At 51.5% G+C, this 25,539-nt stretch overlaps 2 protein-coding genes across 2 annotated transcripts in view; both read left to right on the forward strand.

The window, feature by feature from the left end:
• Positions 1–3,608: 3,608 nt before the first annotated feature.
• Positions 3,609–25,539, forward strand: part of LOC128849293 (uncharacterized) — a 60,889-nt gene continuing 38,958 nt past the window's right edge. The window contains exons 1-5 of the mRNA XM_054050564.1: positions 3,609–4,027; positions 5,813–5,900; positions 7,825–7,922; positions 8,527–8,761; positions 9,821–9,882. Of these exons, the coding sequence (XP_053906539.1) occupies positions 8,707–8,761; positions 9,821–9,882 (117 nt within the window). The 5' untranslated portion in view covers positions 3,609–4,027; positions 5,813–5,900; positions 7,825–7,922; positions 8,527–8,706. The remainder of the gene's footprint in view (positions 4,028–5,812; positions 5,901–7,824; positions 7,923–8,526; positions 8,762–9,820; positions 9,883–25,539) is intronic.
• Positions 12,302–17,137, forward strand: LOC128849229 (uncharacterized). The gene is made up of 4 exons (XM_054049871.1): positions 12,302–12,687; positions 12,823–12,929; positions 13,555–13,806; positions 14,000–17,137. The coding sequence occupies exons 1-4, from the start codon at positions 12,673–12,675 to the stop codon at positions 14,241–14,243; spliced, it is 618 nt and encodes a 205-aa protein (XP_053905846.1). The 5' UTR covers positions 12,302–12,672; the 3' UTR covers positions 14,244–17,137.

The following is a 25,539-nucleotide window of genomic DNA, read 5'->3' on the forward strand; positions in this document are numbered from 1 at the left end:
CACCTCCCACTGGAGAGGAACCAGCACTGCCGGGGGGCTGTAACACCCTCGGCTGGATGAGGCGCGGGCTGTACCGGTGAAGGTGAGCGTGGGCAAGCGGCACGAGCAGTTTTCTCACATTATAGAGGGTGTTTCAAACTCTGCAGGATTTTATTAATGTTTTCTAAGTGACTAGTGTCCCATTTGCTCTGTTGTCTTACTCATATTGACCCTGAATGTATAGTTCACCGACTGTCAGATAATTATGTTTTGTTACATCACAAAAGAGCTTTGGTTCTATTTGATCTAAAACAAGTGAACTGAGCGATTTTTTGGCAAGTCAGTGCATTCACAGATGTACTCACATACTAGGAGAGGTGTGAGAGCATCTCTGAAGGGTTGGTGGAATAGGCATAGCGGAAGAGAAGTCCCCTATGGTGACAGTTCTGTTAATTCCTTATATTCTTTCGAAAAACTCTCTCCTTCAGCGTTATGAATCTTAGAAATTAAAATAAGAACTGGACTCAGCACTCCAGCTGTCGTCTCAATGATGCTGAGAGAAACAAAGGCTCACATCCCTCGACCTGCTGGCAGCAGCTGCCCTCATGCAGCGCAGGATGCCGCTGGCGCCTCTGCAGCAGGGGCGCGCTGCATGGTCACCTTCAACCTGGAGCCCACAAGAAACCCCAGGACGTTTACTGCAAAGTGCCTTTCTGCTCTTCATCATCCTCCAGGTCCAGCTGCTCAGACAGTTTTTGATCCACACAATAAAGTACAACAAAGGCCTCAGTCTGTTATACATTTGAAGATATTACCAAGGAAGATATTCTCCCAAAGGCAGATGAAATAGAAAATTGGGATCATTGAGAACTGACAAATCTCTTAAAAGATCAAACCAGGGTTTGTTTGTTTGTTTGTTTGTTTGTTTGTTTTGGGGGTGGGTTGGCTTTTGAAGTATAGATTTGGGGATATGAAAGGGATTAAAGATCACACTATTACTGCAGTTTTGCCAAGAAGAGCGTAACTAAATGTCTGCTTAAAACTGCAGACAAATTGCAGAGGTGGACAGAACATACTACTTGAACACTGGAAAAGGTCAAAATTACCACGGGTACGGGTTCCGTTTCGGAAGCTAAATAGGATGGATTTTTGAAGCTGTCAGAAATCTGATTTTAGATCTCTTCTAAAGGATGAAATAAATAATTACATAAATAAAGTTACACCTGAAAGAGATGCTGGGTCTCCAAAGAGGACTCAGTCCCTTAAGGAAGAGACACAGTAAAGCCCAAAGGCTTTACTCAAGAGACAATTTTGAAATTGCCTTGTAAATTAGTTACTGGTAATGAAACCATTTAGGTTTTGAAGGGATAGGATTGTGTGGGCTTTCCACGTTGAAATAATTATTGAACATTACAGAATCAAAGAATCACAGAATCACCAGCTTGGAAAGGACCCACTGGATCATCGAGTCCAACCATTCCTAACACTCCCTAAACCATGTCCCTAAGAACTTCATCCACCCTTTCCTTAAACACCTCCAGGGAAGGCGACTCCACGCCCTCCATGGGCAGCCTCTGCCAGTGCCCGATGACTCTTTCTGTGAAGAATTTTTTTCTGATATCCAACCTGAACCTCCCCTGGCAGAGCTTCAGGCCATTCCCCCTTGTCCTGTCCTCTGTCACTTGGGAGAAGAGCCCAGCTCCCTCCTCTCCACAACCTCCTTTCAGGTAGTAGTAGAGAGCAATAAGGTCTCCCCTCAGCCCCCTCTTCTCCAGGCTAAACACCCCCAGCTCTCTCAGCCACTCCTTGTAAGACTTATTCTCCAGCCCCTCACCAGCTTCGTTGCTCTTCTCTGGACACGCTCCAGAGCCTCAACATCCTTCTTGTGGTGAGGGGTCCAGAACTGAACACAGGATTCGAGATGCGGTCTCACCAGTGCCGAGTACAGAGAGAGAATAACCTCCCTGGACCTGCTGGTGACCCCATTTCTGATACAAGCCAAGATTCCATTGGCCTTCTTGGCCACCTGGGCCACTGCTGGCTCATATTCAATCAGCTGTCAACCAGCACCCCCAGGTCCTTCTCTTCCGTGCAGCTCTCCAGCCATTCTTCCCCCAGTCTGTAGTGCTGCATAGGGTTGTTGTGCCCCAAGTGCAGGACCCAGCATTTGGCCTCGTTAAACCTCATCCCATTGGTCTCGGCCCAGCAGTGCAGCCTGTTCAGATCCCTTTGCAGAGCCTCCCTACCCTCCAAGAGATCCACACTTCCTCCCAGCTTAGTGTCATCTGCAAACTTGCTGAGGGTGCACTCAATGCCTTCATCCAGGTCATTGATAAAGACATTGAACAGAGCTGGACCCAGTACTGAGCCCTGAGGAACCCCACTTGTGAGTGGCCTCCAGCTGAATCAATGTAGTATAGTTTACAAGTAGCATAATACAGAATTTATAATAAAACTTAACATTTGATTTCTAATCGCCTGGACCATCTGCAGATTGTGTCACATCTTAATACATGGTTTACTATATCAATATAACAATCGCAGTCTGGACTTAATCCTGTGAAACAATGAGTCACTCACTCGATCCTGGAGGAAGGAGACAATGGTGGTGACGTCCCTGGCCTTGGGAGGTTTCGGGTCTGGCTGTCTAGCAGCAATCCTGGTCCAGGTTCCCCACTTCAGACTTGATTTTATGGCCAGTGCTCTCTGTGCTGTTACATTTCCCTGTTCTGTGACGGGGTCATCACCACCACCTGGTTGGCTGTGTACCTGGGGCCTTCAGGGCTGCTGAGGAAGGGGGTAATGAGTCTGGCACGCAGGAACCTTAAGGCTGGTTGGGAAGGGAAAAAGAAATCTGTTTGGTTTGTCTACTTGGTTCGCAGGACCTTCACAGCCTGATAACGTGGGAAAGGGAAGAAATACATGCCTCAGTCACAGAATGACCGTTTGCCTCATGAAATGGTATGAGCTGTGCTGACCACATTACCAGGCACCAGGAGCAGGCGGTACTGTCACATTCAGTTGTATCGAGGTTTTTTTGTATGGATTCAGTGCTAACTTTTGAGCTGGCAATTAAAATATTCTTTTAAGACTGTAAGTTTTTGTGTAAGTAAAAAGGGCTGTATGTTAATACATTTCAGATCTTTATGTATGACTTCATCACAGCATTTTTTCTCTCTACTGATACTGATAAGTTAATTTGCCATTACTGGGTACAAATTGGAGGAATATGTATCCATCTGAAGACTGTTTCTTCAGTATAACCCATTACTGGAAAGCTACCATTGTGCCCTTATTATCCTCTTCTACTGGCAGAACAGTTTATGTGGAAGCTCTGAAGTCGCTTTTGACAGACGGTTTAGATAGCCAGGATACTTTTAGTTAGTTAGAACAAACCTTGACATGGGTCGGGCGTGTGTGTAGGAAATGCCCAGATAGATCTGCTGTTTGTGGCTAGCTGCTAACAGCTTAAGCAGCATCTAAAATTTGTCGCTTCTGTGCTGCATGTTAGCAGCAGCTTTTGTCAACTTAAATCTTATGGTATGGTTAAATATCAAAATGCATTGATATTTCACTTAGATAAAGTTAATGGTTGGGTGCTAATGTTTCTAATTACCGAGTATGTAACATCTGCCTAAAGCATTTCAAAAGCATGATTAAGAAATTTCAATGAATTTCTGAGTTGGTGGGCATGTTTTATTTTGGTTATTTTAGAGTTGTGGTACAAACAAAATTATGTAAACTCTGAAGCTTTCTGCTACAGGTTCTGATCATCTGCTCTATGAAGTGTCAAAACTAAAAGTGATAAATTTAGACCACCAAAAATTTCCTTTGGTTCACATAAATGAAAAACCACTTGTCTTCCATGGTCTGATAATTGTTTAAAATGTTTGTCTGCCTTAGCTTGATTGGAATGCAGGTAGACGTGTGTTCCAGCAAATCCTTTCTGGCATGGCTTGCTGTCGCAGTCATACGGTGGTATGCAGAGATCCAAAGGCTGAAAATGTGCTGCTTGATGCACACATGAATGCCAAGAGAGCTGACTTTGGTAAGCATCGCTATTTTATGTCTGATTGCATTTCTCATTACTTAGATCCTGTTAATTACTGAGGGAAAGTTTCAATAAAATGTCTGTAGTTGAATACCCGGATGGTGGGACAAAATACAAGAACCTGGAGAGTGTGAATGGGAAGCAAAATTGTGTTCCTGCACATGTGTAGAACTTGTGTGCTTCTCAGGCTTTCTTGTCATGTATTTTCTACGACTGAGTGAAATTGTGAACTGATTTCTTTGGTTTTGCTTAGCAATATTTTCTCTGAAATGCTTAAATTCCTGACCCATCCACTTCAATATTCACTCCTATTGCCTGGTTCACTATCTGTAAAATGTAACTGCTTCGCTCTCTTGGAAGTAGAGTGCAGAGGCAGTTTACCATGTTTAAGAACCACATTGCTGTGGTAAAATACACTAGACCTCCTGTTAAACTGCTCTAAATTCACTTAAACTGCGAAAATGTGATTGAAAAAAACATAATTAAAAGTATAAAGGGTAAACTAAGAACTGTTAATCGTGCAAACTCCTGTGCGTTTTTGCCATCTCCCTGCCTTTACTAATCAGAAAGCTTAATTGTTTATCGTAGCTGTTTCTGACAAAGTGGCTGAGAAGACTGGCAGCTAGATTTTGGAGCTGTCTGAATTGGGAAACCTCACCAATAAACATAGTAAGGGATCTGTACTGCTACGATATCACGATATATCTCGTGTAGACGTAGTGGATAATACCTGACCTTGTAAAGCACTCTGAGGTATCTGAAGAAAGGTGACAGGAAATGCTGATATTCTAAGCTTATTTTAAAAGCATGGTGTTCAATTATTTGGGTACTGGGAATCACAGTATTGATTTTTTTTGTGTGTAATAAGTGCTTTGGGTTGAATGGCTTATGTGGTGGAGAAATTAAGTATAAAGTATCTCCCTGCAACTTAAGTATCATCAAAGCTGTAGCGCTCAGTTAGTCAGGACTGGTGTATTAAACAAGACCTTAATAAATGCTTTTGTGTGTTACAATACGAAAGCTAGCCAAGCTGTACTTCTCACCTCCCTCCCAGCCCTGTAGAAAGGGTAGGTGTGATTCCTTCTCGGAGACTGACTTCCCTGGCATATGGTAGTCTCGGTCATGGAGCCTCCACTGAGGAAACCAGAGGGTATTGGACACAGCTGTCCTAGGAATGGTAGTTGTTTAGTGATGCTAAACCATACCGAGCGAGTATCTAAAGCTCAACTAATGAACAGCAGTGATTTGGGAAGCATCTGAGCAGTGTAGGTGTCTGAATTGTGGCAAAGTCAGGGGCTCCCCTCAGTTCTCCTAGCCAATATAAGCTCTTAAAGAGTTTTGGGCAATTCTGTGGTAGCATCTTCCACTTTGGTGTTTAGAAGTAAATGTGTTATTTAAGACTTCCTTATTGATGACCAAAATCCTACTTTCCTATGTTACTCCATCTCCCTAGAGCAACTTTGATCTCTGCCACACGCGCATCATCCAAATTGAACTGGGTTTTGTCATGTAATAAATGTTCTCAAATAATGAATATGTTATCAAATATTTCTAGGTTGTGTGCAATAATTGATTATTTTTACTTAGATTTATGATAAATAAATGGAGGGTTATGTGGCACGCTCATATCAAAATGTCAGTAATTCCAAGGAGTGTTACTTGTTTACTAAGATAAATTTAACTTTCCAATTGGAATTTCTAGGGGTTTGTTCTAGGTGATGTATGCAATGTGAAATGATTTTGCTCTTTGAATTTTTAGTAGTTACTCTTACACACTTTCAGGTCTGTCAACTATGATGTCAGATGGAGAATTTTTAAGAAGCAGCTGTGGTTCCCCCAACTATACTGCACCAGAAGTAATTTCGGGAAGGTAGGGGTTTTTTATATTGGATACATGTGTGCACGTACTTCAGTCATTTTGCTGCTTATTTGTAAAGGCTACAGATCTCGTGCAATTGACATGCCCGATGCTGAGAAACTGTAGGCTGAACCTTTAATTGTTCTGATAATTTCCCATGAGTATTTAAGGCTTCTATGGAATAGCTTTCAATAGTTCCTGTAAAGTGGGGATGATATCTAATGTCCCACATGCAGTATGCCTTAATTGGTTCAAAAATCTCACTTGCAGTTCAGATCTTGGAAGTAGGGGTATAGATAGAATTAATGGAAAGTCTGCTGTGAAGCTCAGTAGCAGCGAAATACCTGCTGCAGAGTAATATTTAGTCTGAAGGAAACTTCTCTGGTTTTGGACTGTGATTGTCAAATCAGCTTTCAGCTACCACCCTAATATTGCCTCTGGCCGACTGGAGGCCAAGTGTCTGTTTTATTCAGGCAGTAGCATAGAATGTATGACCAGTTCTTCTATATGGACTTGTCTTAAGCTTTTCAGCATCACCATTTAGGGGTACAGATGACTTTGCATAGATTCCACTGGTAAAGGGATCGGGGGTGAAAGTCATCTTTGGGGGCCATTTGTGAGGAGATTACAGGTGAAAGGCATGGGTTAGGGGACTTGCTAAAGGGATTTGGGGTGAAAGTCATCTCTTGGGGGAATTTGTGAGGAGATCAGCGCTGCCTGGGGAGGGAGCTCAGAGCCCACCCAGTTCCCCCACTGCCATGGGCACGGACACCTCCCACTGGAGCCACGGGCTCATCCATCCTGGCCTCGAATCGCTCCAGGGATGGGGCAGCCACGGCTTCTCCAGGACACCCCGGGCCAGCGCCTCCTCACCCTCACAGGAGAAATTTTCTGTCCGAGGTCTCCTCTCAGTCCCCTCACCCCCCCCTCAGACTCCCTCAAAATGCAGCCTTCACCACAAATCTCCTGACTCAAAAGATGACTTTCGCCTCCAGTCCCTTCACCGAACTCCCCCAAACATCAACTCTCACCTCAAACCTATTCCAATTTCCCCTCAAGCTCTTCCCAAATGTCATATTTTTACCCCAGATCCCCTCCGTAGCGCCCCCAAAAGGTGATTTTTACCTCAAATCTCCTCTCAAACTCACAAAAAATGCAACTTTCACCTCATTGTCCTCCCCAAACTCTCCAAAATCACGACTTTCACCACAAATCTCCTCACATTTCCACTCAAACTGCCCCGGAATATGGCTCTTTTACCTCAAATCCCCTCATAAAATCCCCCAAAACACAAATTTTACCACAATTCTCCTCAGAAAACCCCCAAATCCCTTCCCCAAGTTCCCCCAAACCAAGGCTGTCACCTCAAATCCTCTCAAATTTTCCTTCAAAGTCCCCCAAATGGGATTTTTTTTACCCCAAATTCCCCCAAAATGCAACTCTCACCTCAACCCTCCTCACAATTAACCCCCAAAAAGATGACTTTCACCGCAAATCCCTTCCACAAACACCCCAAACCATTTCTTTCCCCTCAAACATTCTCACATTTCCACTCAAACTCCCTCAAAATAGGATTGTTTTACCCCAAGTCCCATTACAAACTCCCCCTAAATCCAACTTTTATCACCCATCTGCTCACACCTTTCTCGGAGGTGATGTGTGAGATCTCCCCTCAGTGTCCTTTGCCCCAGACGAATAGGCCACATTAGAGAGAGCTTTTCAGGTATCATCTGTTTTCCTGACCACACAAACCACCCTTCTTACCATTCCCGCCACCATCTGTGTTACACTGGGGGTGTGCACTGCTCTATGCAGATAACGCATTCCATTACCACAAATCATCCCCTTTGTGACTGTTCTCACTCACTGCGTTTTCCTGGTCGAGCTGTGAGAAGTCGGGATAGTGACATCTCCTCCGCCTGTATTCTTCCGCCAGAAAAACACACAGCAAGACTTAAACTGCAAGCTTTAAGCACGTAAACTGTGAAATATCGTGGCACCGAAGGAAAACCACAAGCTTGTCAGCATTTACAGGTACTCTGTCCACTCTCTTACAACGCTCCATGTTAGACCTCCCTGCTTGGAAGTGTCCAGTGCTCAACCTGCTACTGAGCAGAGAGGAACTCATTTCCCTACATGAGAACAGACCCTGAAGAGCATCCATAAGGGGTCAAACCAAGGAAAGCTCTGCCCGCGGGGCTGTGTGTCCAGGGAGAGGAATGCAGCAGGGCATGGGCGATCCCGGGTGAGGGGTGGGAGGTAGATCTGAGCATGCTGGGAGGAGGGTGCAGGGTGGGGCTGGTGAGTGATGGGAGCTCACAGGGAGGGGAGCGAGGGGGCTTGGAAAGACTGGAGGGGTTCAAGGCACAGGGAGCAACATGTGGCAAGGAGTGGAAGGCAGATTGAGGGACAAGTCACATGCAGGGTGGTGCCAAAAGGCAAAAGCATTTCTTCCCCAGGCTGGTGGTCACTGAAGGAGGAGGCTTTTAGGATTCGAATTTGGCTTGGATGCCAAGGGCTTTTGATGGCCGCATTAAAGCAATCAAACAATCCCCACTGGCACTGGGGCTCTGGGGAGCAGATGTGGCAGAGTTGGCCTCTCCAATGCCAGGAGACACCAACTGCTGGTCCCCTGCAGGTCAGGGGTGATGGTGGTTGCCCACCAGGAGGACATCTGGTGACACCACCTGGAGGACATCTGACATCACAATGACAGGAGCTTTCCTTAGTCCACCTGTGCCCAGTCCTGCCACACTTCCCCAAAGGGCAGTGGAGGAGGAACAGGGGAAGACATTTCCTAGTCAGAATCACAGCCAAAATGATGAAGTATCCCTTCGTCAGATTCCCAGCACTGAATGTGCTCAGCCTGGCAGGTAAGGCCTCCCAGGCCTTACCTGCCAGGCTGAGCACATTCAGTGCTGGGAATCCTTCAGGATCTCCTCCAGCTGTGTTACTGCATAGGATACCAGATTCCAAAATTGTGGACTGCCTCAGGAACCCCAATTTGCCTCAGTCAGGGAGGCCCCAGGGATGTCAGAGCCCCTGAGGAGCACAGCACTGCCTTCCTGGTGGGGCAAAGGCCATGCTGACTGTTCCCCAGGAACAGGATCAACCCTGGAGATGGGCATCAGAAGGGGAAGGGAAGGGAAGGGAAGGGAAGGGAAGGGAAGGGAAGGGAAGGGAAGGGAAGGGAAGGGAAGGGAAGGGAAGGGAAGGGAAGGGAAGGGAAGGGAAGGGAAGGGAAGGGAAGGGAAGGGAAGGGAAGGGAAGGGAAGGGAAGGGAAGGGAAGGGAAGGGAAGGGAAGGGAAGGGAAGGGAAGGGAAGGGAAGGGAAGGGAAGGGAAGGGAAGGGAAGGGAAGGGAAGGGAAGGGAAGGGAAGGGAAGGGAAGGGAAGGGAAGGGAAGGGAAGGGAAGGGAAGGGAAGGGAAGGGAAGGGAAGGGAAGGGAAGGGAAGGGAAGGGAAGGGAAGGGAAGGGAAGGGAAGGGAAGGAATGGTGCTGTCTGAGGAAGGCAGAGGTATGGTGCACCTCCCTTGGGTCTCTAGGAGCCTCTGCAATGCCTGTGTTGGAAATCAGAGGCTTTCCTTCTAAGCAGTGGAGCACAGATCCTCTGCTGGGCATCTAGCTGCAGCCTCTGATTTTCCCCACTGGCGCATCTTGTCTTTCCCCACCCTGGAGCTGATGGGTGGTTAAGACAGTGGGGTGCACATGCTCAAACCCCTTACGCTGCCCCACTCTGCCTCTGGGCTCACACCGAGACTGAGAGGCAGCAGCCAGCCAAGAGCCGGGCTCTACAGCCCCGGACCCTGAACATCGTGCTCCTGCCGTAGGTTTGATTTCAGCTGTGTCCATCAGCTCTGCGGCTGGGATGGGGCTGAGGGGTGGTGACCCCGCTGGCTCAGAGCCTGACTTGTCTTTCTTTTGCTTTTCAGAAGTCATAAGAGTTTGGGACACTGTGTCTGAGTACATGCTGCAGCAGATTGCACTGAACAAGGTGGGGGTTTCCTCCTCTTCCTCCTGGTACCTGGATGCTCGCAGTAGCCCAGACAGCCCCCCCAGCTCAGTCTGGAAAGTCCTTGCCAGCCTTCTGAGGCCCTTCTGGGAAGACCTTAGAGCAGCTTCCAGTACAGAAAGGGGCTCCAGGAAAGCTGGGGAGGGGCTCTTGTTCAGGGAGTGCAGGGAGAGGATGATGGGGAATGGATTTTAGATGAAAGAGGGGAAATTGAAATGAGATCTTGGGGAGAAATGTTTTCCTGGGAGGGTGGAGAGGCCCTGGGCTCAGGTTGCTCAGAGAAGTTGTGGCTGTGCCATTCCTGGAGGTGTTCAAGGCCGGGTTGGGTGGGGCTTTAATCCAGTGGGAGGTGTCCCTGCCCATGGCAGGGGATTGGAACTGGATGATCTTTTAAGGTCCTTTCCAACCCAAACCATTTCATGATTCTCTGACTCTGGAGCTGGCTTCTCATGGACTGCTGTCATTGGCACAGCCCTCGAGCAAGGCAGAGCCTTCCCCAGTGCCAGCTTTCTGTGGAGCTCCTTGCTTGCATTTGCTGGACTTGACTACAGAGGGGGCCTGGAGAAGAGCTGTCTTGGCTCAAGTTCAACACCCCTCTCTGCCTGGGATCCCATTTGCAGTGTCTTGGAGAAAGAATGGTCACATTGAACAGGATTGGACCCATGCCGACCTCTACATGTCCAGAATTGACTCTGGGGTTCTCCATTGGTTCCTGACCATTATCAGATTGGTGAAGCCATATTGACAACTCCTGATGACTTTCTAGTCCTTCACGTGCCTGGCAATGGTTTCCACAATCGGCTGGCAGGCAGCCCCCCACCATAAAGTGCAAGGGTCCAACCTCTCCTGGGAAAGCAGAGGAAATGGCTCAGCAGGGCACAAAGGTGGGACAGAGCTGCTGCTTTGACAAGGAGTGCAACAAAGGGAATTTGTCTGTAGGAGAAGAGAGACTTGGAGCTTTTCTGGCCACTTGTAGCCCTTGCTGCTGGAGGGCAGAGGCTCAGCCAGCAGCCTGGGACCCTTCTCGGGGCCTGCTCAATTGCCCAACGTCCCCTGGACCTGACATAGCTCTGAGGTGTTTGGTTGTCTTTTGCCTGCTACATATCTTAGGAGTGAGTCCTTCATTTGTTAGTGCATCTAAATGTCATCTTCTGCTCCTCCGTTCTCTGCTGGTTTCGGTGTGTGGCAATAGATGGCCTTGGTGTTTTCTACGTGCTGAGACAGCACTACAGTAAATTGAACGGGGATGTGCTTGCACCAAAATTTCATCTGTTGGAGGGAGTTATGCAGGCTCAGAGGATCAGCCATGCCAACAGAGACATTCCTGGTAAGGCAGCAGCATGGAGCCTTGGCTTCCCATTGCAGCGGCCTTGGGCTGCGAGCAAGCGAACACTTTCACCTTGTCCAAATCCAAGATCTGCATTAGATCAGTGCCACTGAAAGCCAAAATGTCCCCCAAGCAGTTGTCAGGGCACAGGGTGAGATGGCCAGGCTGACTGTCAAGGATGTTGTGCAGTCTTTGACAGCCTGAGCATGACGCAGCTGCAGCAGCTGTCACCCTCCACATCACATGGAATCTGGACCCCTCTTCCAGCAGAAGGCTCCTACTCAATGGCCATGATCTTTTTGTGCTAATTCTGCTTGGAAGAAACCATTGCTTTGTATGTGACACCACTGTTTGTGGAGTGCTTTGAGTTTTGTCCAGGAGATTGAACAAGACATGCCCAGAGCACAGGATCGCTGGTGGGGTGGGAGCTCCTTCGGCCTGTGGAGCTGTTGCCCACCTCACTTTGGTCCTCTTTTGCCGTTTTCCAGACACGGTGCTTTATTGGGAATTCTGGTCTTGTGCCTTATGGGGAATGGTACCATCTTTTTTTCTGGTCTTGTGCCTTATCGGGAATGGTACCATCTTTTCTGGTCTGGTAAAAGCCTGCCTGTTAGATGCGGCAAAAGCTACTCTTGGTTGGGCTATGGAGCTCCAGAGGGAAGCCTAGGTGCCGTCCGTAAGACAGTAGCGAACTCTGCAGGTTCGGCATCAGTGGTCTGGTTTTGTGTTTTCGGTAATCTGCATTATTTGTAATCTGTATTATTCGTTCCACAGGTTCGGCAACTGTGTTCTGGTTTTGTATTTTCGGTAATCTATATTATTCGTTACGTGGAATTTTGTTTGGTTTTTGTTGTCTGGTGTTGGTCTGGACTGTTATAAAATGCCACCGATACCCAGGTCATCACTGTTAGGGTGTATTTTGATGCATTGGAAAGAGGGGTGGTTTGGGCAAGACATGCAAAAAAAGAAATTGGTTGAGTATTGCAATGTATGGTGGACACAGTATAATTTAGAGGATCAAGTGTGTTGGCCAGAAAATGGAACTTTAGATTATAATACCCTCCTACAATTGATGTTATTTTGTAAGAGCAAGGGCAAATGGGATGAAGTACCATATGTAGAATTGTTTTTTATTTTAAGAGGGGATGAGGAATGGAAAAAGGCGTGTGGCATAATGGTTGTTAGCACAAAATCGGATGAGCAACATGAGGGATGTGTGACTGAGAAGAAATGTACGAAATCTCTGGCAGCGGAAAATGTCTTTCTTTTGCTTTTCAGAAGTCATAAGAGTTTGGGACACTGTGTCTGAGTACATGCTGCAGCAGATTGCACTGAACAAGGTGGGGGTTTCCTCCTCTTCCTCCTGGTACCTGGATGCTCGCAGTAGCCCAGTCAGGTGCCTCCTCTGACACCGAGGCCTCCTGAGATGTCTCCAGGAAAGCCTGATGAACAAGGCAGAGGTAAGGGGAGGGAGAAAGAAGACAAAGTAATGCATGGGTCCTGACAGAGGCTTGCCAATTTCTGCTATGTCCATTAGAGCCTGGAAAAATGGCTCCAGTCCACCCTTACGCTGAAGAGCAACTTTTCCCTTGCAGGGTGTCTTTCTGAGAAAATCTTCATTAATCAAGGGAGGTTTTGGCCCAAGATATCTAATCAATTTGAAATGGACTTTGTGGAAGGGTGTATATAAGCCAGCAGACAGGTGAGATTCTTGTAGAAATGTATAGATGCTGTCCTTTTGTCCTGGGGGAGCAGGGGATTTTTTTCATGGGCATGTTGACTGTTTTGGCTCTCTGGACATGTTCCCTAGGCTGGGCATTTTCTCACGTAAGGACAAATGTGCTTTGGGTTTTTTTCACACTCTCATGTGGGCTGTCCTGTTTCAGGACTGGAGGATCTTCTCTCCCTCTTTAAATTGAAGTGAAGTCGTCTCTGGTTTTTGGGTATCACAATACTCTACTGGGCAGGAGGAGATGGAGTTTTTCCTGCAGGCAATAGCTTTTCTCCCACATCCCTGTCTCTTTTCACTCTGTGCCCCAGCGATAAAGCTCCCTGCAGCCCCAGGCCCTCCAGGGTGACCACCAGATAGTCCTTGTCAGTGGGGAGCTCCGCAGGAGATGTTCATGTCAAATGATGAAAATCAGGCCCAGTCCTGAGCATCCCGAGCTCCTCTCTCTGTGTGGGAGAAGGCAAGGAGCAAGTGACACAGTTACACTGCACAACCCCCTTCTGCTGCAGGGGCAGGTGCACAACTCACAAGCTGTGCTTGCTGAGGAGATGTTGGTGTATCTGACAGAGCTCAAACTCTGCTTGCTCTGTATTTTCAGTGTGGCACTGCAAATTGTGGGGAAGTCCCTGCTGAAGGGTAGGACCCCAAGTCAACCACCGCCGCCAGGAGGAGCGCATGCACAAGGGAAGTCCACCTGCGCCCAAAGCCGACCGCGCCTCAGACACTGCTCTATGGACACGTGTGGCCTGCCAGGTGGAGTTTGTCATACCTCCCCAGGACTGAGGTGGAGCAAAGGCAGGGTCTCAAGGAGGAAGCAGGTGTATGTGCCTGTGAAGATCTCTGTGCAGCTGTAAGTGTGGGGAGTTCCTGCTATGTTCTGGTGCAGTTTCAGGGCAGAAAGTCAACACTCAGTCAAGATCCTGGCCCTGAGCCAGGATGGGGCGAGATACAGCAGCCTCGCGTTTCCCCTGGCCAGGGACAGGGCAGGGCTGGGACAGGATGGCTCTCAGGTCCCGAGACCAACTTTGTCCTTTCTCTTGCAGCCACACTGCCCTGCTAGCCATCCAGCAGGTTGGGAAGAGCAGAAGGAAGGGCTGGAAGCCAGAGCACCTCTGGTTCCTTGGATGCATCTCTTCGAGCAGAGGTGGTGTTGTGCCCTCCTGCACTGCCTTCTTCTCCCCAGCCAGCAGCAGGGGACAGGATGCACCTCCTGAACTGTGTGAGAAGGTGCCAGGAGCTGCTTCTGCCTGGAGGAGTCAAGAGTCCCATCAGCCTCTGCAGAACTGAAGAAAATGTGGCACATCAGAGCCTAGGCAGGACTCCTCTAAGTGGTAGCGACCAGCCTGTACTTGAAATGGATCTGCTGGAAATAAAAATGCTACTGCAAACCTCAGGCGGAGTGGACAGCCAGAGTCTGGCTGTGGTGGCGGGATAGGATAACCTGGGCAGAGGTTCCTGAAGCCATTTCTGAGGCCTTTGAGTACTATGATTTCTGTGAGGGCGGTGAGAGAAGACACAGTCATTGCGTTCGGTCCCCCATAACGGCAGTGGGACAAGGAGCCAGCAGAGGCTGTCCCTGGCAGCAGGGGGCAGAGCCTGGGATGGTGAAAATGCACTGCCTTGCAGAGTGCCAGCCAGCTATGTCCCCCTCCCTTCTCTGCATCACTGACAGGATAAGGGGTCCTCGTGTCCAGCTTGGATACCGGCATCCAAAGTGACAGGCCCCGATCAGCAGGGCTGAAACAAAATCAGTGCCCCATGGATGATCCGTATCACGTTGCTCTGTGCACTCTATAACTGTAACTTCTTGCATTGCTGTGATCAGTAGAATTGTGCTGTGCTGCTGTGACTGTACCTTCTCCAGCACACGCAGGATGTGTGTGCACCGCCGGGGGGTGATGGGCACGGTGAGACCCCTCTCTGCCTCTCGGGAGCTGCTGTGCCCTTCGGAGGGGCTGTGGCTGTGGTTGGATGGCCAGAGCTTTGCAGCCCCATTTGATGGGCAGTGCCATGGGGCCAGCCCAGACTGGGCTGCTTGATTGCTCTGGGCTGTTGGAGAGGACAGGAGGTGGGGAGAGGCTGGGCTGGAAAGAGCCCAGGAGAGGAAAACACCGGTGTGGAGCTGAGCTGTGAGCGTGCAGGGTGAGGGCACCCAGCAGGTGCTCACGGTGCAGAGCCAGGTGTGATGGTGAAGGAAGGAAGGACCAACGGGGCGAAAGAGATGGACCCGGTCTGTGCTATGTTCCCTGGAGACTGTGAGAAATCTGCCCCAGGGAGATCATCCCAGATGAGTCCCACACCCCAGCCATTTCCATATCTGGCTGAACATCCCAAGCCTGAAGAGGGACTTTTACTGCATGGTCACCTCTGTCCTCCTCCTTTGCTCACTGATACCCAACTCCACCACCATTATCAATAAAAAGGGAACCCGTTTCCTACTGATGTTTCCTGCGCACCAGTCCCACAGCTCTTGCCACCGCTGGTCTCCTGGCCAAGCCCGTTCTCACAGAGCTCCGAACACATCAGAGGCTCATGGTCTTGGCTCATCAAACACTGAGAAAGTCCATGGATTGGCCCCTCAGACACCCAATCACAGAAACATTAAGGCTGGAAAAGCCTCTGGGTTTCCCCAACCCAGCCCCGTGCACGGAACATCCCAAAGTGTCAACTACGCTCGGTCTGGAACCCCCAGGGGTGGAGAATCCCCCACTGCCCTGGAGCCTCTGCCAGGGCTTCACTGCTCTCACACAAAGGCATTTTCCCTCATGTCCAACCCAAACCTCCCGTGGTGCAGCTCAAGGCCGTTTCCTCTCGTCCATTGACACCGAAAATGCCACAAATCCAGGTCTGAGACTTGTGTTGGAGGTTTAGAAAGCGAGCATGCTTGGCCAGGGCTGGGCACAACAGGTGATCTCCAGTGATCTCCATCAATCACGGGCAGCGAGGCAAAGGCTGGGACAGAATCTATATCCCACTTCCATGGCTATGGATCAATTTTCCCAGAAATCTTATGCCTGTTCTGTTACTTTCCAAGGTCTGATTTTAATGTTGTCATGAACTTCACAACACAATTTCTGCTATGTCCATCAGAACAGGGAGAGAAAGCCTTTCTCGGAGGTGATGTGTGGGTCAGAAAAATGCCCACCCTGTGGCTGCGTTTGCCCCAAATATTCAGTCTGCAGAGGTTCCCTGAGGCAGAAGAGCCTTCAACAGTGCAACACAACTGATGGGGGTTGCCCTGCTGAAGAGCACAACCCCAGCGTGCGCTGGTCCCCAGTGTGTCTATTTTTGGAAAATCGTTGAAGAGGAGACACCTATGAGAAGCCAATCTGATACTGATTTGTAAAGAAGAAATACAGGTAGTTAGGATCAGTTAAATCCAAGTTTTATTCCATTAAGTAATGGAACACATATAAAGAAATTATAACTCTCTTGTGAATAGCAGGATTGCAAACAGAATACGTTTATAACGAATGTGAGTTAAACCTCAGGGAACTCGGGAAGGTTGATTTTTTCTTTTCACAAAGTTACTCAATAAAATGATAAAATCAATGTGATGTGATGTGTAAAGCTTGAAAACAGTCCTGAGGAGCATTTCAGAACAGGTGAAAAATTTTTGCGATACTTTAAGCTAACTACTGCATTTGCTGTAGGGAAACAACCCTCGATTACTGGGAGAGTAGATTACATGACTCAATTGCAGATGTTCTAGGAAAGAAAATATTATGTATTAAGGAATTAACTGAACTTCCTTTGCAATCAAAGGGAAAACTCCAGATGGACAGACTCAAATAATCATTTCTCGGTCTTCTGGCGAAACACTCTTTAAGTAATATATACTCCATTTTAAAATAGATTTGAAAATTTGAGAATTGTGTTTTCATTTCAATTAAAAAGTAAAAATAGCTGCAGTAGTTTTTATTGGTATGCATTGTGTTGTGTCCAAACACTGGGAATGAGATTTCAGGGACAGCATTAAGAGGAACTTCCAAAAACTGACTTCAAGTAATTTGCTCCTATGCGAGTAAGAACCAATTAAAGAGGATTAACTGTTTTTTCTCCAGTTCAGAGCCACAATCTATTCCTTCCCTCAATAAGTAGTTAACCCAGCCTTCATCAGAAAAACAGAAAACCGGGGGTCACGGTGCCAGGAAGTTCCCTCGATGGGCCTAAAGGGAGTGAAATCGGATTATACCTTGTGCCTGTGTAAATGCATGCATGGAAACACTCATTGCTCTGAACCTCGCCCACCTCGGGCGCGTATCCCTGTGCTACCGGCAAGAAGGCACCCACTGGCCATCCCTTTGAGTGCATGCGGGCTCCAAGCCCTGACCCGCCTCTGATCTTAGCTGTCACCATCTCCTCCTCCTCTGCACAGCTGAGCTTCTATTTCCCCTGCTTCTTTCCGTGGCTTCTTTTCTTCATCACCCCGATCCCCGGCACGGGCAGGATGGCATCGCCTGCCTTACAGAAGCTGGAGGAGAAGCTGACGTGCTCCGTCTGCCTGGAGGTGTTCAGGGTGCCCGTGACCTTGCCATGGGGGCACAACTTCTGCAAGCGCTGCATCAGCGGCCACTGGCACAAGGAGCAGCTGGTGCCGACCGGGGCTGAGAGGGGCTACAGCTGCCCCCAGTGCCGCAGGGGCTTCACGCAGCGCCCGGAGCTGGACAAGAACGTCACCCTGTGCAGCGTCATGGAGCTGGCACGGATGGGGAGGTGCAGGTCTTGGGCACCAAGAGGTGCGAGGTGGCCCACGGCGAGCTGTGCCCGCGGCACAGGTGCCCACTGGAGCAAGCGTAGAGGATGGCCTGCGAGACGGTGGAGGAGATGTGGTGGGCGGTGACTCCACTGGTGGTGTTCTTGTAGGGATGGAATTGCAAAGGGATTGCAGGGAAAAGGGCACTTGGACGTTGGTGGGAACAGTGGCATGGAGAGCAGGGCCAGAAGCGGGCGAGGGCAGATCTGCGCTGTCATCTGCCTGGGCTGGGGGGAGGCCTCTGCTGTGGTGCCCCCGTCGTTCCCTGAGGCCTGTGCCCTCCTGCCGTGGGGCAGCCTGGAGGAGCTGCCTGAGGGGCTGCCGTGGGGCCGCGGTGGGGTGGTGGGGAGCAGCCAGAGCCCCCTGCCAGAGCCCGGGGAGGGAGGATGGATGGCCAGGGTGGAGGGGTCAGCGGTGCTTTGGGCGTGGGGCCGTGTCCGTGAGTCCTGCAGGGCCGCGTCTGTCCTGGCTCCCCTGGCAAAGGGCTGCTCGGCCTGGGGCAGGGGCCAGGGGAGTCCCCGTCCCCCCCAGGATTGCCTGCCCGGCTGCTGCTGGCTGAGCCCTGGGGGCGGCTCCGTGCCCTTCGGGGCTTGGGGGATGCCATGTGGGGCCGGGCGATGCTTTTGGCCCTCTGGGGAGCTGTGTCCTGGTGCCCCTGCACTCCCTGCCCACCCCATGCAGACACAGAAAGGCTCTGGAGAAACAATGGATTTTAATGAAATGACAAGAACACAAAGGTCTCTAAAAATACTCCCTCCCCAACACCCAGCCCCCACCCACTCCCCACAAACAACAGCAATTCCCCAAACAACAGGAACACTTGAGACAAACACCCATCCCCACCCCTCATCCCTCTGCCACCCCCAAACAATCCGAGCCTGTCTGCATCTTGGTTTGGGGATGAGGTGCCTGGTCCTTGGCAGAGGAGCTGGGGATCTCCGTGTGCCGCGCTTGGCTCTGCCCTGTGTTCCCGTGCCGGTGGCAGTGGGGCACAGAGCAGGGCCGTGTCTGTGGGGAACGGGAAGGGTGTCGGAAAGTGACTGTCCCCCTGTTACTCAGCGCTGCTGAGATCCTGCCTCGAATCCCGGGTTCAGCTCTGGGGCCCTCACTACAAGAAGGACATTGAGGGGCTCGGAGCACGTCCAGAGACGGGGAACGGAGCTGAGGAAGGGGCTGGAGAACAAGTCCTGTGAGGAGCAGCTGAGGGAGCTGGGACTGTTTATCCTGGAGAAGAGGAGGCTGAGGAGAGACCTCATCGCTGTCTACAACTGCCTGGAAGGAGGTTGTGGTGAGGTGGGTGTTGGTCTCTTCTCCCACTAACAAGTGATGGGATGAGAAGAAACGGCCTCAAGTTGTGCCAGGGGAAGGTTAGATTGCATATTAAGAACAAATTCTTTTCTGAAAGAGTGGTGAAGCCCTGGCAGAGGCTGCCCAGGGCAGTGGTGGAGTCCCCACCCCTGGAGTGGTTCAAAAAGCGTGTAGATGCGGTGCTGCGGGACACGGTTTAGTCAGCACGGTGGGGTTGGGCTGATGCTTGGACTGGATGAACTCAGAGCGCTTTTCCAAGCTCACCGATTCTCTGATTCTCTCACCTCCAGGCAGCTCTCCATCCCCCCTGACCCCCAGACCCTGTCAGCACACCCCCCATCGGTGTCTCAGGGACTCCCCCCCGGCACTGCAGGCCGGCTGCTGCCTCCTGAGCTCATCCGGCTTCCAAGGAAGAGGGCTCAGCAACCGAACCCCTCCTGCCCCGCCCCTGCGCTGCGATGGAACGCCCGTCCCTGCTCGCCCCGGCCCTCCCTGGGCCACACCTGCTCGCCCCGAACCCGAGCAGGGGTCCCAGACGCCCCCCCGGCCCGCGCTGCCCATTGGACGAGGCCGCGCAGTGCGCTCGGGGAGGGGCGGGGCCATGGGAGGGGGGCGGTGATGGCGCTGCCGCTGCTGCTGCCGCGGCCCGAGGCGCTGCCGCTGCCCCCAGCCCCGCCGCCCGACACCGGGAAGCGGGGAGCGCGGCTGCCGGCTGCCCTGGGCGCCCTTTGGCTGCCCCTGCGCGCCCCGAGCCCCGATTGGCTGCGCCCTCACACGCCCCGCGGGGTCCCCCTCCCCCCAGCCCTGCGCCCCCCTCCCTCCTCCCTGTCCCCATCCCTCAGCTCCCCCTCGTCCCTCCCATCCCCCGGCATCTCCCTCATTTCCCCCGTTCCCTGTGCGCTCTCTCGTCCCCGTCCACCCTTCATTCCACTCTTCCCCCATCAGCCTCTTCATCCCACTCTCATTCTCCCTCACACCCCCTCGTGTTCTCTTTCGTCCCCTTTTCTCCCCCTCGTCCTCTTTTCTGCCCCTCGTCTGCTGCTCCCTTGGAGTGTGGGTCTGTGGTCAGTCCCGTCATTAATTTTCCTGTCTCGCTTCACAATTGTGGGCAGGTAAGGAGGTGGCTGCGGGTAGTAGGGAGGCTTGGAGACAGGTACCAAATATTCGCTATGCACCAGCCTCGGCGGTACAAAGCATTCCCAAGCTGGGACAGAACAAACGCCCCGCACCCCTTTCGTAAGGCCGGCACCTGTGATTCATGCGGTCACGTTCTGAGGCTTAATATCTGATGAGAAATGTTGAGACAGAAATCGATCCTTTGACCGACCCTTACACCTTTCTCGTTCCCCCTTCTCCCCTGTAATTCCCTTTCTCACCCTTTGCCCCCGTTTCTCGCCCCTCGCCTCCCTTTCTCGTCCCCCTCTCCCCCGTCATTCCCTTTCTCTTCCCTCATCCCCCTCTCCCCTCTCTGCCCGCAGTGACCCTGTCCCGCTGCCGCCCGGACCAGTTCCAGTGGGAGCCCGGCGCTCCCTGCTTCCACCGGGAGTGGCTCTGCGATGGGCATCCCGACTGCACGGGTGGCGAGGACGAGCGCGGCTGTGGGACGGCGACCCCAGCAGAGCTGAGCCCCGGGGACACTCGGGTGACCCCCGAGGAGCCGAGCCCTGAGGGCACCCCGGTCACCCTGCTACGGAGCGGGGCTGTGCTGCCCATCGCAGGCGCAGGTGTGGGGCTGCAGGTGGCTGGCGGGCAGGGGGGGCAGCGGCAGAGCCCGGCCGTTCTCAGGGAGATAAACCTCACTAAATCCTTTTGAGGCAACGGCGCTCACAGCTCGCTTCAGGCAGGGGAAACACCTTGGGGTCAGCCCCACCTTAAACTTCCTCCCCAGGGCTCCTTCGGGAAGTGCCTTAGAAGTGCTTTCTTCCAGAACACGCAATTCTGGCTGCCTCCTTCCCACAGCCAGTGACGCTGGAGCCTCTGTCTGTCCTTCTGAGGCCCCCTGACCCCTGGGGAAAGGGCAAGGTGAAGGGGAGCATGTGGGGAAGCCCTTCTGGGCCATGCAGGCAGGGTGGAGCAGCAGGCACTGGTACCTGTCAAGGGTGGGTCTGCATCCCCAGGACTGCTTGTGTCTGCCGCTCTGCTCCCAGGTGCTCTGGAGCTTCCTTTGGCACAGCCCTCTTGGCTGGCTGAGGTCCTTGAAAGTGCTGTTGCAGCTTCCCTTACCCTGGAGTTTTCTGTGAGGGTTGTGGAGGGGAGGGTGGTTGCTGCAGGTGTCAGAGACTATTTGCAATCTATGCCTGCACCAGCTCAGCTGCGAGGTGGGGAGATGAGCTGCAGTTTGGTTGCAATTACTGAGTTGACTTTTTCCTTAGATTTTTATCTTTATCTCAGTTTCTTTCCTCAAAAGAAAATTAGCTTAGAAACAACTTCATCGTGCATGGGACTTTCTGGCCTCTGGTATTCATAGCACCTTCTCCCATGCTTGTCTGTCACGTGCCTGCTGCTGGAATACCTGGATGTACCTGGCAGATATAGGACAATCTCAATTTGTAGGAGGGCATAAGCTCCTCTTTTACTTTCAGCAGTCTAGGCTTGAAGTGTTCATAATATCCCCTTGAGCTGCAGTTCTAGATTTCAGAAACCACACTTCAGAGTTTCCTGCTATTTGCTGGAATTTCCTGCCATTTCCCAGTGCACCGAGGAGAGGTTAGGATGCTGCAGCTACAGCTGAGGAATTTCCCAGCTTTCCCTATGATGCGTTTCCAGTTGGACACTTTTCCTCCAATGTGGTTAATCACAGTAACAGCAGATCATAGAATCATAGCGTGTCCTGAGTTCGAAGGGACCCACAAGGGTCATCGAGTCCAGCTCCTGTCCCTGCACAGGACACCCCAACATTCACACCATGTGTCTGAGGGCGTTGGCCAAAGGCTTCTGGAATATTGTCAGGCTTGGGGCCGTGACTGCTTCCCTGGGAGCTCTTCCAGGGCTCCACCACCCGCTGGGTGAAGCAGTTGTTCCTAATGTCCGACGTAACCCTCCCCTGGCATCTTCCTGCCATTCCTTCCTGTCCTCTTGTTGTTCACCAGAGAGAAGAGCTCAGCGCCTGCTCCTCCTCCTGCCCTGTGAGGAAGCAGAGAACCGCTATGAAGTCTCCCCTCAGTCTCCTCTTCTCCAGCGCAGGGCACGGTTGCCCTCTTGGCTGCCAGGGCGCACTGATAAGGTTTAGCATCGACTGAGAGAGGCCTCTTGGCACTCTTGAGGTGAACTGGGAACTCGGCCAGGTTGGGGTTGGAGACTGCTTTGAACGCTGCCCACGAGGTGAGTTGGGAGCCTGATGGAATTGTTGCTCTTTCCTGCCAGGGCCTCAGCCACGCCTGTGCCCGGGGGCTCTGCGCCTTCGAGGAGTCAAGGCTGCACGTGGATCTGGATGGTTGCAGGTGAGCCTGGGAGCACTGCTCGTGGGGTCGGTCCCGGCTTGGGCTCTAAATTGAGGGTCCTGATGGAGTTCATTACAGAGCTGTGTCAGAGGCTGATTTTGCCGTGTAGGGAGTGCTGGGGGAGGCCTTACCCGCAGCTCATTCTTTCCTCTGCCTTGGACGCCGCGTGTCCTTGGAAAGGCCATTCCATGCGATCTGGCACTAACTCGCTCCTCCCTCTGTCCCTTGTCGTTGAGGGAAGCTGCTGATCTCTCGCTGTTGGCTGATGCTGGGGAGTGGCAGCGCCCGGTCCTGGGCTCCAGACCCGGCGCACTGAGTGCTTCTCTGCTTGTGCGCTCTCCTCTCCAGCGCTCCTGAGCGTCCTGGGAGCTGTGGGTTCTGTGGCTGCGTGGGGCCTCTCCAAAGCAAAAAGCAGATCTGACATCTGGAGCCTTGAGAAAGGATCCAGGGAGCAGCTGATGCCTGGCAAGAGCCACGCAGGCTCATTTCCCTCAAGGATGAGTTTCTCGCACCACATACACTCTGTGTGCACAGGGGGGAAATCCCTCTTGCCCCACAGCTCTGGCCTCCAGAGCTTTCCCCTCCAGGGGTAACTTTTCCCAGCGGTTCTGCTGCTGGTCAGTCCCGTGCTTGGGGTTTCAGTCTGCCCTGGAGCAGCAGATCTCTCCCCTTCCCTTCCTTCCTCGCAGTCGGGTGTGAAGGCTCTTGCTCGCCAGTTGCTCAGCCCAGTCTGAGAAGCCACTGCCTTCTGTTGGTAGTGCTGTGCTGCTCTCTGTCCTCCCTCTGCAGCCGAGGACGCTGAGCTCCCTGAGATGCTTATCTCCTGCTGGGGGTTGTTCTCTGCTTTGCACACACCGGGGTCAGACCAGGGTTTGCCCAAAGGAAAAGTTTGTCCGTAACCACGTGTTTTCCTGTTCTTGTAACAGGGATCTTTACCATGAGGTGACAAGATGGGAGCGGCCCAGGCTCCCTGCTGGTCACCACAGAGTCCGACTGAACGGGAGATCAGCTCTCAAATCTGGGTTGTTACACTGGAATGACGAGAGTATCGTAGAACTGTAGAGTTGTAGAATCATTAAGGCTGGAAAAGACCTCAAGATCACGGAGTCCCTTTGTCAGCACAGCACCCGGTGCCTACTGATGCTCCCCTTGGAGATAAGTCTTGGACTGTGGGGCTCCTTTGGCTCTGGCAGGAGCACAGGCCCTTCCCTGGTGCTGTGAAATCACCCCTCAGAAAGGCGGCAGAAGTTTCTCCTCAGTTCTTACTTCCAGGGGTTGTTAATGCTCATTTCTCAGCTCAAGGAAAAGGAAGGTCAGAGAGACTTAGGAAGGGTTGAGAACAGTGACTGAGGCTGCCCCCTCCCCCACGACCCCGTGTGCCTCTGCCCGCGGGACTGCCCGGGCCAGACCCGCCTGAACTTACCGAGACTCGGGAAGCATTAACCCCGGACTGGGAAGGGCCTCTCCAGGTACTCTTGAGCCCCGAATCGGCAGTTCGAACGCGAGAAAAGGGATGGAGCCGCGCTTCCCGAATCCAGAGTGGAGAGGACCCCCATCCCCTGAGGTTCAGATGACAAAGATGGACTGGCAAGAGCGAGTGAAAGAGCGCTGCTGCGGTGGTTTGGATTGGAACCGTGGGGATCTCTAAGGGAGGGGGGAAATTTGGAAAGGAGGGAAGGGGGCGAAAGGTAGACCTGGGAGGGGTGTATGGAACCCCAGCTCAGAGGGTGGTGGCGTTGGACTGGGATCAGTGGGTTGTCGATGCGTGGGTCGGTGTTATTTCGTGTTTACCATGTGGAACATTGCAGTGACTGCGGGACCGAGGGGGGCATCTGCCTGTGTGTTGTGTGAGTGTATAAAGTGTAAATCTAGATGGTATTGTATTGCCGGACGAAGGAGGGCTGAGAGTATTAAGTGTTTCCCTGAGATCCCCCGGTATTATAATTGGGAGAGAGCTCCCCGGGAGGCGAACATCATTAAATTGGAGTGCAGTAAACTCAGACTTATCCCTGAAATTTGGGACGCCTGGGAAAAGGATTGGGAACGTATCACCCAGAGTTGCCAAAAGAAATCAAAGAGGCCATAGAGTAGAGGGCAGGACCGGATTGACTCCTATGCTTGCCAACGAGAAGAGATCTCCTACCCTGCCTGTGGGCTGCAACCCCATAGGTCAAGGGGGTGGAAGCAGATGTCCTACCGGACCTCTTTTCATCATCCTCCTCTCCATACCACACCCATTCCAGTTGCGAGGAGCGTAGATTAGCTCTCTGCAACAGGAATAATACCATTTATGGGAGGTGTAAAACCACCCAAGGCATTGTGTGTAACAACCCCAGAGCGTAACCCAAGGAGTGGGGTCTGAGGGAAACACACTAGGAAAAACTGAGATTCAGGACCCATCTAAGCCAAGCAGCGTATGGCCTGGAGAGAGCTGTGGAACCTTGGAGTGGGTGCAAATATATGCGTGACCCTTTTGGCCCGTGTTACAATGCTGCTGGGACTGCCAGGGACGCCTCTGGCTGATGTGACCGAGCCTCAGCCAGCGCCCAGCGCTGCTTCCTTGCTTTGCAAAAACTGAATACCTCAGAATAAATTTTTTATAATAAACTTTTGTTTGATTGGATAAAAGATTTTGCCTTGTCCGTTTATAACATTGTTATGTTGTAAGTCAAAACGCCTTGGAGCTGGCTCCAGCTCTCTGCTTGCCCTCGGCCTCAAGATAGGAAGAAAATGCCAAGCAGAGGGGATCACAAAAAAGAAACATTTGTTCAGCACAGGTCACATGGGACACAAGACCTTATCATCTCCAAAGAATGAACAGTGCCTGGAAAAACACCGCAGAAAAGAAACCATGGTCTCAGAAGTACGTTCTGCTTAACTTTCAAAGAACACAATGACTTAGACAAAGCTTTACTTGAGCTAAAATGAAAATATTCCACTTTCTGTAATAGTAACCACTTCCTGTGTCACCAGGAATGGGCACAATTGCCAGAGGGGCACCAAAAAGCCATCACCAGAGCCACGCCAGCCCGGGGACCCGCTGTCATAGAATCTTAGAATCATGGAATACTTTGGGTTG

Source organism: Cuculus canorus, chromosome 27, assembly GCF_017976375.1.
Source record: "Cuculus canorus isolate bCucCan1 chromosome 27, bCucCan1.pri, whole genome shotgun sequence".
NCBI lineage: Eukaryota > Metazoa > Chordata > Aves > Cuculiformes > Cuculidae > Cuculus > Cuculus canorus.